This window comes from Etheostoma cragini, chromosome 13 (genome assembly GCF_013103735.1).
Source record: "Etheostoma cragini isolate CJK2018 chromosome 13, CSU_Ecrag_1.0, whole genome shotgun sequence".
Lineage (NCBI taxonomy): Eukaryota > Metazoa > Chordata > Actinopteri > Perciformes > Percidae > Etheostoma > Etheostoma cragini.
Window position 1 is genome coordinate 18595328 of NC_048419.1, and position 12303 is coordinate 18607630.

Here is a 12303-nt window from a genome sequence, read left to right on the forward strand (position 1 = left end):
ACACACACACACACACACACACACACACACACACACACACACACACACACACACACACTTAGATGTTGGAGGGCAATGGGCAGGTGCTCAATGGAAATATGGTATGGCAGCCCTGCTGTCACTACACACAGGAAGCAGACAGAGAGAGAGAGAGAGAGAGAGACAGAGAGAGAGAGAGAGAGAGATGGAAGACGGAGCAAGACAAACAGGGCGCTGCAAGGATAAGACAAGAAAGTGAAAAGTGATGAGCAAACATTTCTGGAAAGAAAGACTTGTCAAAGGAAGAAGAAAACTGTTTAGACAAAGAGAGAAGGAGCTATGCAATGAGAGACAGAGGAGGATGAAAGAGAAAGGCAGCTTTGTCAGCCTCATCCTGATTTCCAGAAGACAACAGACATTCACCTGTTTTTTCTCTCTCTTGTGTATGAGTGTGTGTCCTTTCAAACTCAATAAGAACCTCCCTTCTCCCCATGCATTCTACCCACACTCTATTTTTCCTGTGCATTTTATTTCCGCACGGAAGTCTAAAACAATGGGGAGCAGGCTGTTTGCTTCTGCACACAATGTCAATTTTGCAAGCTGGAATTGACCCGTTCCTCTTGTGTTCCCATGGGAGCTCTTTCATAGAGAGAAAACAGTTTATTCACGCACGTGCATTGTTGATTTGGTACAAGACATACATAGCACAAGGATGCTCAGAGAAGCTCAGAGAGGGCCGTTATCTGGCTCGTCCACTGCATACATGCTTCAAAAGCAGACTCTACATTAAGCTCTCTCCTCCGAATGAGTACAAAGAAGCCACATTAACACCGATGGGGCTAGTTTTATTTTTAGAAAAGAGCAGTATATGATCTTTCTTAATTAGAAATACCAGGTAGAGTTTTCATAGCCTGGATGTCAGCCGGACTTAGCCCTGTCCACAACATTTGATGTTGGGAGCTTTGGTCTGGACATGATCCATTGTGGAGCAACTATGCTTGCATAGCTAACAAGAGCTGTTAGGACTAATCAAATTGTCATGGCGAGTTTTGTACAATGATGGACAGATGATCAACAACATAATAATGAACGCGAGCAGACCAGCGGGACTGCGCCCGCCCATGTCGCCCTGCACTGCGTATGCTCATATGATGGTTCTCCCAAGGTCCTGTAGCTGTAATAATGGATATAGCTAGCTAATGGTTGTATTCCCCATGTGTTCTATTTATACATCCATGCTATTACGCCTGTAACGTGGATGTAATGTCATTAGCGTTTTCCAAACTGCCGGGGCTTTCGGCTAGTTGATAACATCAGCGGTAGCAGTTGAGTTCTGTTTACAACTATGCGTCAACATACGTCACATACTCCATTGCTCTGATTGGTTGTAGGTCTATCCAGTTGAGTGCAGAGGCATATTTCGGCTGCTTCATTTAAAAAACACCCCATCATCCCAGCCGAATGGAGCCATATCTGACTCATACTCTGACTAGAATCTGAGTATGACCATGTCGGGCTAGAGTTTCCAGGAACAAAATCCGTAAATTCATAGGGAAAATACATGCCTGCGGGCTAATATGGGGATAATAATGGTAAAATGCTGAGCTTCTGCTTCGGCTTTGTTACTCTTGCTTTGTAAAACTGGTTGTTTGAGTCACGTTACATGATCTCTTTTGTGTAACAGTATATGTTACGTAGTTGTCATCAGTGGAGTGGGTGTTTTAAGGTAGCGCTATAAATTAATTAAAAAAAGAAGAAACATGCTGCATGCAGCAGCATAACATAACCTAGGGCTCAAACGCGAACAGTTGTGGAGGTAATCCCAGTAAAACACATTAGATAACTAAGCCACCAGGAAACCTGCTTATATAAACCTTCCTGCATAGCCACCGCACAGACCCCCACTCACAGGCAGGGAACAGTTTGACTGGAGACAAACGGGTCAAACTCATGTACTGACTAGATATTAGAGGGTGATTATTTTGTATTTATTTAAAGGAATCCTACTGGCTTAGTTAAAAATAGTGCATAGCAGTTTATAATCCAAAGGAAAAATGCAACAAAGAACAGTAATTAAGGCTTAAAGACAATAATATTAAAAGCATCGTTAATCCAGTCATATCCAGGTCTCCCACAGCTGAACAGAACAGAAACTGGAACAGAAAAAGGGCATTAAAACAATCACTTTGTTGAAAATTAAAAATTACATAAAAAAAGTATTAAATCTAGCCTTAGATTTAATACATACGAGTTCAGTTACCCAAAAGCAAAATACTATACATTTTCCATAATGCAGATTTGGAAACTATGTCATAGCTCATTTGTTAATATCGATCCATGTCTGTGTCATGTTAGTTTTACTCCATATTAATGTTTATATTAAAACAAGGAACAATTAATTATACAAGAGTAAACCTAGAGTCTAAAAGCCTCTGTTACTGGCCACCAGAGGCTGTAGAACTCTACACCTACCTGGCACAAAGAGGTTTGGACTCATTTTAGAATCACACATTCGTTAAAACCTTCAACATATTTTGCTACTAGATACTTTTGGCAAAGCAGCCCAACATTTTTATCATGATTGTTCATTTCTCTTTGCTGGTTACTGTGTAGCCTAAAACTCTTGTCCTAAATCGGTCTTCTGCAAAACTAAGAAAGATGAAAACAGACAAAGGATGAAAGGGAGATAAGTATGTGATAGAGACAGTAGACATCATTATGAAAACATGAAAGAAGCTCTACTCTTACTCACGCTCCACTTAAAAGTCTGACGTTTCGGTCCTGCTGCACCTTTGTCACAATCATCAGACTGCATTAACATTTGTACTTTTCTATCTGAAAGCACCACCCAGTCTCCCTTCTGTGCATCACTGCACAGCTCCACTCACACACCCGAGCTTTAAATACAATATGTAAGCATAAGTCAACCAGTAAAAGGACATGGCGGGGGTGAAAAAGTATGAGCATAAATTAACAGAATAAGGGGGTTCATAGAGGAACAAAAGATGAAAACGTAATTATGAAGAGGGCACACAAAATAGAAAAGGTACACAGAGAGAAAAAGGAGTGAGGATAGAGATTGATTGAGGGAGGGAATGAAAGGGGTGAAAAGAGTAGAAGAGATTGATGTGCCGTTCTCTTATCTCTAAAGCTTGTCTTAGTGTAAACAGACACTATAGCTGGCCAGCTTGTTTCTGCTCTAGATTCACACACAGTTAGCCATTTGTGCGTGACAAAATATTCTGTCATAAAAAAGGTGTAACAGTATGGCGATGCAGATTTTGTGTGTGCACTCACTGAATGTGTTTGTGGGGTTATTTGGGGACATCCATTCATCCGAACATTCACTCTGCGGCATACTCTCACACACACACACACACACACACAGTAAAAAAACGTGGTCCTCTCTACAAACAGCAACAAAAACAAACTGTGCCCACCTGCACCACCAAACACAAACAGTGTTCCAGCGTTCCAGCCAATAACCGACAAGAAGAATTTGGGGGTGGGGGTTGGGGGGGTTAGACCGCAGAAGCCCAGAAGGGAGGGGGAGGAGACAGGATAAAGAGGAGGGAGAGGCAAGCTAGTCTTGTTTTGTTTAAAAATTACTTCTAACATCAACAAGAAGTAACGTCACCCAACATCGCTTAGAGCACCTTTAACTTGCATTTGATGCCGTTAAATGATATCAATGTATGTTATGTTGCGTATTACAATTCCTTTGATCCTCATTCTTTGCATATCTTACTCACGCATAAGCAGCATACTATGTGGGATATGTGTAAGTTGTGGTTTAATTCAATTCCAAAAGAGAAACATTAATTGTTAAGAGGAAACACAGTTGATGCTGATGGAGTAAACAGAGCTATGTGATAGTATAGCTCAGTGTCACTTTAGGATTAAAAGAGTTCACACAATTTAGCATGCTCTCTGTCCCATTGAGGTAAAATAATCTCTGTTCTACAGGGCACGTCCATCTAACAGACTTCAACATTGCAGCCATCGTTAAAGAAGACCTAAAAGCGACGTCCATTGCTGGGACCAAGCCATATATGGGTAAGAAAACACACTCATCAACAATGCTTCACAATGGAAAACTAGGGACATCAAACAGAAGTTAAAGGAAGCAGATTCTTTAATCTACGAAAATAATGGAATGTTATTTATCCATCCATCCATCCATCCATCCATCCATCCATCCATGGACATGTTATTTATGTCACTAAAAAAACAAAGAATAAATGATGATTGAGGGACATGCAGAAAAGAACAAAAAACGATAAATAATTTAGAGATTTGAAAAGAAACCATAAAACATTACATCTTTTCTTGATCAATAAATGTTATTACTTTTTTGTGAGGTACACAGTACAGTAAGAATAGGGAGCTTAATTAATAATTTCAGTTTAGGAAGCATGTTAAGCTATTTTTGTGTCTTTCTTGTGTCTGAATAAAAAAGAAAACATGTTCTTCTTTGGTCTATTTTGTTGCATGAGCTCAAAGCCTTAGAGTAGTGTTAACATTTGAAAGAAAGTGATATTGCCTTTAGAAACCAGCGTGTATCGCCCTCCGCATGACTCTACAGTAGTGATTTGGCCAGTGTGGATTCAGCTCCTGAGAGATCAGATAGGAGCTTAACGGGATTTCTGGGGAACATGAACGATGAGACAGCGCGTTTGTGTGTGCCTGCGCCTGGGTTTATCCTTAACAAAAGTGTGTGCTCATAATAGAGACTGATCTTGTAACCATGTGTGATTTCAAGCGAAAACTCTGTGGTGTAATAGATAATTCATGGGTACACTGGAAAAAAGAAAACCTTGTCTATTTCACCGGCGTTAATAGACAAACTATACTGTCTCCACTTCAGCAAGAGAGCAAAGAAAACGAGACAGGTATGGCTACAGCCTGGAGCGTCCCATCTCAGGCCGTCCCGTCTCATGCCGTCTCGTCTCATGCTGAGGTGTGTCCAATGGTAAATTCAGAGGAAATCGCAAATAATTTTCCAGATGGAGTCACGAGTAAATCCATGACGACGTTTGCTGCAATCAATTGAAAAACCTTAAAAACTGTTAAAGTAACAATTTTGCCATTCATATAGTTTGCTCATTTCTGAATGTTATTGTTCTGTTATTCCCTGATATTAACGTAGCCTACATTTGATAAAACCAGCATCAGCGACGCAGCCATTTCTGCCAACTAACGGCAGGATTTCCTGAGGAGAGATAACAAGGATTTGCACACACAAGATTAAGAACACAAAAATAAACATTTTACACTCTTTCCATGACTCTGTTTAATTTTATATTCTATATTGTTTTCACAATTCACTGGGACATTGCTGCATATACAATTGCTTATCAGCATGGCGAGAAGGCATGAGACGGGAGGCTCCAAGTTGCAGCCACAGAAGGAATTTTTTTGTTTGCCTATAATCTGCATTTATTTTAGAGACGGACATATATTTTTAAATATGAAAAAAAACAGCAAATATTTTATTCATTAACATGATTATTGATGCAAGCTTTTACTTTGAAAAGTAAGAGAGATAGCCTATTGTTTGAAGTATTTTATTCCAGATGCAAGCTTTTATTTTGAAAAGTAGAAGCTCGGGGATGGCACTAGGTGGGATGGCAGAAGGATTTTTGTAGTTTGCCTATAATCTGCATTTATTGTATAGACGGACATAGGCCTATGTTTTAAGTCTTTTATTCACTTATATAGACGGACATATTTTTTATGGATTTTATTTATAGCATGATAGTCGAAGCCAGGTTATTTTATTCCAGACGCAAGCTTTAATTATGAAAAGTAGAAGCTCGGGGTTGGCACCAGGAGGGACGGCATGAGAGGGGGAAGCATGACATGGGACGCGCCAGGCTGCAGCCATACACTCTTGAAGAAAACCTGCCATGACGGCGTGTGTGTGTTTGCGTGTGTGTGTTCATGTTTCTGAGTGTACAGTATGTTTCTCACAGTCCAGATTTTGACAGTGTAATTTAGATAAAGAACAAAGAAGTGATGAGTGATGGAAATTCATCTTGACTGTGTCTTACATGGATTCAAGTTTTTCTAAACAAAACTTGGAGCAAATCCAACCTTTTGTGGGTTGGGAAGTGCAATTTTCCAAGATGCATAATAACATTCCATTCATGTTGACTACCAGGGCACTGACGTCACTCACATAAGGCTCCCTGCCATTCTTGCTCTAACGAACGCTACTCTCGTAAGGGGGTTAAGAAAAAGGCAATACCAGCCCGGCCCTACCAAAAAGCTTGTTTATTCAATTATTGAAAAAAAAGCAAAATAAAGAACTATAATTAAGGCTTAAAGACAGTACAAGTACTTTGTGATGACACATTGGCGTCAAATGACATCCCAATAATTAATGCTTGCTTGTGACAAAAAAGAGTGGAATTTATGCTCCTTGTGCCAGATGTTTTCTGTTCTATAACCAGTGTCATAACACTCGGTTATCTGGCAGTTTCTGGCAGTTCAGAAGTTACAACAAATCGTAAGTGTATTAGCAACCTTTACTGTACAGCATGTGCTATTCTGCTTCACAAATCCTTTTCAGACATGCATCTTATTGTGCAACTTATCACATTGTATGTGAGTGCAATCTGACATGTCGGTCTCATGTCTGCATAAGCATCCAGATAACTTTTTACATAAAAGTTGCAACAGCAGTCCAACTGGCTCAGACCTGGTAACATTTATGTAACACTTCCAGCATCCACAGTACTGTCTTGCTATTATTTCAATTTTTATCCATGCCATTTACTTTGATTAAGTGAGAAAATTCATAAGGGGATTACCTGTGAGAAGAGGGAACGAGTGTCCCGTGCAGTGATGATGGTCTTTAATTAAGGCTTGAAGTGCAAATTAAGTTCTATTTAAGAGCCATCACAATTCAGCTCTTTCTGCAACAGTCTATGTCTCCATAAAGTCGTTATGGAACATGCACAACCTATGTCTGAATGACGTAAAAAAGCAGGGACTTTAATAGATAGATGAAGCAAGTTATGTAATGCATTCAATGTCTAAAGTTTTTTTTTTTTTTAAATGTCCCTGACTAAGATATCTCCCAAAATATATCAAAATACACAAACACAATCAATTTCTAACCTAGGAAAGCTCTTGGGTCATCACACACCATACTTCCATTTACCACCATACTTAATTTTAATTTTCTGTCTATCAGCTCCAGAGCTGTTCCAAACCTTCGAGGGGATCCACCCTGGCTACTCCTTCGCGGTTGACTGGTGGTCGCTGGGCATCACAGCCTATGAGCTATTAAGAGGGCAGGTAAGTTAAACACACACACACCGTACCATCACCATGTCAACTCCACATGTCAACTCACTTCAGCGTGGACCTGGCACAATTGTTGTCCTGCAGTAAATAATACATTTGACACATACAAGAGTGTGCTAGAAGAGTCCTGGCAGTAGGAAAGCAGAAATACAGTGAGTCCTCAGCCTTCACAAAACAAAAAAAGAGTGGGAGGGGAGGGGTGGAGGGGGGTGGTTATGATTGCATTTTGCATTCAAGCTGACTTTACTAAGGGCGATGTTTGAATGTTTCATCACGGTGTGAGGCGAATCACAGCAGGACAATGAGAGAATTTAATTTGAGTTATTACAAGAGCCATATAATTGGAATTGATTTTTTAATATTTCATTTTATGCTGGTCCCATCTTACAAAGTTTAGTTCTGTTGAAATGGTGCATGGAAATAAATGCAGAACATAATGCTTTCACTCAATGTCTTCGCTGCATCAGGCCGAGCAGACAGCAGTTTATTCATTGTGGACTCGGCTCAGACTGCAGCTGCAGATTTTTCTCTCATATTTCAGGGTGATGATGACACAAACTACAGTAACCTCTGTCCACACTGACAGGGAGTCACCTGAAACTGATCTGGACCTGTAATTAGGTGTTCCTGAAATCAACTCCTCCATTTAGACATCGCAGTGCTCTCCCTGTCATCGTTCTCCATTAAACTATTGACAGTTATTTTACCAAATAACTTTCCATTGCCGATGTTCTGTCCGATTTCTGACCTCAAAGCTACATTTTACCTGCTCCATTTCCCTTAGCTCTTCTCTCTAAACTCAAAGCTGTGTCTTGTGATTTGAACCGTCACTTATTCAGAAGAGAACTGCTCAGCACACACTTACACACCTAGAAATTACTAAGTGACTTAGACGTTTTTGAAAGTCTGTATAATCTACAGAAAGCAAAACCTCTCCGAAAACTTTTGTTCACCCCTCTCTCTGCACACACTCTCCCAGAGAATTCATTCTCACTTCTTCCCTCTGTCTCCAAGGGACTTTCTTTGACACCTTTCTCTGACTGCCACATTATAAAGCACAACACCTCTGCACAAATCAGTCTCAGGGCGTCCAAAGCCGGCCTGTTGTATGTGCAGAAATATTCAGGTGATTAAAATGGAGAGCTAGTTCTATTTTAACCAGCTCCAGGCACCTTTCGATCCTTTCTCAGCCTGACTTCAACTTATCTCTCTCCAACCACATCTTACTTCATTCATGCTCCACTCAGACCATGTCCCTCCTCTCTCACTAACCGGGCTCCCCTGCTGGGCCGGACCACCGGCTGATCAAAGGAACTCAGCATCTCTTCCGAACAGCAAATCAATAACTGGTTCTTAGTTTTTTTCATCTCCAGCCTAGTTTTTGTTTTCTACATTGGACACTTAATCGACCACCGAGAGGGAACACAGAGTCCATGATATCTGCGAATCATGACCGGAAATGATGGAGGAGACTGCACATATGACGAGTCCAATAAATTTAGATTAAATGCAGCTTTATTCAATTATTGACCAAGGAAGATAACTGTGGGTACACACACACACGCGCACACACACACACACACACACACACACGTGTACCCAAAGTGTCACTCTGTGTGTGTCAAGTGTCAACATCAGAATAACAACAGAATAACTCCTCTTGTATACTTTTCTTCTTGTCCTCAGACATGTCAGTTTATCTACCAAACCACTCCTTATTTGTAAGACCCTTCTAATAGATAGACACATTCTGATCTATTCTTAACTGTGGGAATGGGCTACCTCAAACTAAGCCTTCTGGGGAAGATCCTACATGAAAACCTACATGCTTAAATATTCCACCTATCAGTCCCCATGTCACATTTTCCAAAAGAATGCAAATATATTGTAATAAATGAGCCAATCCTTACCTTTTGACATCTGAACATATGATTCTAAAAGAATATATTACCGGTTATCTGGCACCTTATGTGTGACTTGTATGGGGGTACATCTGCAAAATTAGAATATAACTGATACCATGAATCTAAAACGGCCTTTAATTAAAAAAAAAAAGAACAATAATGAATAGGACTGTAACGATACACCAAACTTTGTTTCGATTCAGTTCATGACTTTTGACCCACGATTCGATACAAACCTCGAGTCTTGCCACATGGCATTGTTTTGTCATTGATTACATCCCAGTTTGCAACAAATAATAAAACAGATATTTATTGATATTGATTGATTTCAATGTTGATCGAGCCCTGTCACACTGAAGGGCAGAGAGTTGCAGTTGTGTTTGAGAATAGTGCCCTTATTCTCTGTTTCCTTCTATAGTCTCTTCTCATGAGTGCAGAAAATGGGTTCACAGAAGGTGAGAACAAGAAGGAGAGGAAGAGAATGTAGAGAGAGCCAAGTGCAGAACAAACTTTGAGACACATACTTTATCAAAGAAAGTCCTCTAGGCAGTGCATGACTATGAATACAAGTTGTCTGTAACACATTGTCTCCTCTCCTCTTTCAGAGACCATATGTAATGAGATCCAGTACACCTGCTAATGAGATCCTTCAGACCTTCCACAAGGTCCATCCCAGCTACCCAGCAGCCTGGTCTCTGGAGATGAAGTCGCTACTCAGAAAGGTAAATGAGTGGCACATATGCATAATGAATAGTATACTACGGAGCAGAGGTGTACAGGGTACGCATTTATCTCACCAGTAAACACAATACTACCCTCCCTCACCACTACTCATTTACAAAACAAACCAAAAGACTGTAGACATGTCACCTTTTAGTGCCGTTGTTTATATGTTTTCCCCTTGTGAACTGACAATGGCAGATGCTGACTGATTGTTATGTGCCACTATTCCATATTGAACACGGCATGTTTGGTGTACAGTGTCTATATCCACGACCTTCCACTCCTGGGATTACTCCGTTGCCACAGGATTTCAACCCTTTTGGGGAAGATGTTCATTACCTTCCGCTTTCCTTGTGTTGGAATTTTAAACTCCTGTTGATTTCTGAGGACTATTGTTAACTGCTCCACATGATCTATGCAGGGTGAATCGAGACAGCAAGCTGTCCAATCTGAGTTTTCTGTTGCACAACTAAAAACAACTTTTGAACAAACCACCAAAACAAATCCTTAAAGGAAGAAATGCCAATAGAGCAGAGCATGTTAACTCCTATCCTGGAATGCTGCGTGTACTAGCCAGACCCTTCTCTGCAGCGCTGCCCGGAAGGTATGTCAAAGCGAGACTATGTGTACAGTAATACGATGTGCATTCCGTCTGAGAATCCCAAACCATCCCCAGTGAACATGTGGTGAATGCCAAACCTCTCTCGAATGTGGGTGGGTGGGATTGTCACACGCTACAACAAATGGTCCTTTAAATCAAGCCGCCACCACACCTCTAGAATCCACTGTGGTCATTTATTTAAACCTGCATTTGCCAACTTCTTACATTGATGAAGCCTGTTGGCAAAACTCCAATACTCCAGAGTAAAAGGACCAGTAAACTGTAAACATGACCAATTTGACTGGTGTGATCGTGTAATAAAGACTCAACAGACAAGAAGGGCAGACATCTAATGTTGCTTGTGGTCTGGGTGGCCCTTTTGCTACTAGCAAAGGGGCCACCTAGACCACTCCTTTGGTCTGAATTCTTTATTTCCTGTGGGAAGACTATTATCCATACCTGACACTTAATTTGGGCACACAGGGAGCCTATACAGAATCTTAGTTAGGGCGTCACTTTCATTGTTGCAACCCTTCTTCATATACTTGCGGTTTATTTCCACATGCAAGTCTTGCAGCGTGCAGTGTGGCTGTAGAATTCTAATCATCAATCAATGTGCAAAAACAGGAATTGCTGGTAAAGAACGGTGACTCCCAGTGTTGAAGGGCACAGTACTTAGGTAATAAATCTACGACACAGTATAAAGTTAACACAAACTTACAAACATTGCAAACAAACAGGGTAGCACATACCTTGGCAAAAAAAAAAAAAGTAAGACTTAGATTTATGTCAATCCTTGATTACAATTGGGTAATTACAATACATTTAATTAGCATATTCCTGGATCTTAACAGTGTATCCATAATTAGCTGTCAATAGTATTTTTCTTCTTTTTTTAATTAAGCCACTTGCGAAGCTAACAGATACATTGATGCTTTAGCATTTGGGTTTTTTCTTGGCAGCAATCCACTGCAGTTAAACTGTTGCATTGCCTCGTGCTCAGACTCCTCGTACTTCATTGGCATTCCAGTCGCATGTGTAAATGTGTGTGTATGTGGGAGTAAAAGGGAGAGTGTGTGTGTGTGTGTGTGTGTGTGTGTGTGTGTGGGAGAAAGAGAGAGATGTATAGAAAGTAATGTAAGGGGGAATTCAATGCTGAATATATTGTTTTCCTTTATCCTTAACAACCCTTTGAATCTTCCTAATTACATTTGCTTCACATGTAGCCCATCTCATTTACTTTTCCGCTATTGCCGTTCACCTAAATCCTTTCTCTCTATATCCTCATTCACAGACACACATCCTGAAGGGCAAACATGTGCTCCTGTCTCAGTGGGACTAAGCCTCCAACTTTTCAGCCTTGCCTCCCCATGGACAATTGTTCTTACTTTAATCCTTTTGTCTCCCTTAGTTGTTGTGCATAGATGTCAAGCAGCGCATTTCCTGTCTAGCAGAGTTACAGGATCTGGACTACATGTCAGATCTCAACGTGGACACTGTGCTCAGCAAACAGATCCCTCCAGGCTTTATTCCTAATGTAAGTATTGTAAAAAAAAACTGAGCGCTGCTTCTGTATGCTAAACAACAACATGCTCACATCTTAATAGAATAGAGTGTTTTTCTGACATGGGCAAGACGCAGCTGGAACTACACACTCTTCACCTGAACTTTTCTAGACGAGTTGTAGACAGCACCCCCTGCAGGGCTGAGCTGGATCTCCCACTGAGTGTTTAGACACCCAGACGCAGAGACAAAGACAACGCAGCACAAGTGTGTACACCC

The 12303-nt window shown here is 40.7% G+C and overlaps 1 protein-coding gene across 2 annotated transcripts in view; it reads left to right on the plus strand.

Annotated features, from left to right (window-relative positions):
* stk32a (serine/threonine kinase 32A) overlaps positions 1 to 12303 on the plus strand; it is a 64117-nt gene that overhangs the window by 40643 nt on the left and 11171 nt on the right. For both annotated transcript variants that reach the window (XR_004658935.1, XM_034889083.1), the window contains 4 exons: positions 3946 to 4035; positions 7181 to 7284; positions 9803 to 9919; positions 11933 to 12058. Coding sequence is in view for 1 of the 2 variants with exons in the window: in XM_034889083.1 (XP_034744974.1) it covers positions 3946 to 4035; positions 7181 to 7284; positions 9803 to 9919; positions 11933 to 12058 (437 nt within the window). In the remaining variant the exon portion in view is untranslated. The remainder of the gene's footprint in view (positions 1 to 3945; positions 4036 to 7180; positions 7285 to 9802; positions 9920 to 11932; positions 12059 to 12303) is intronic.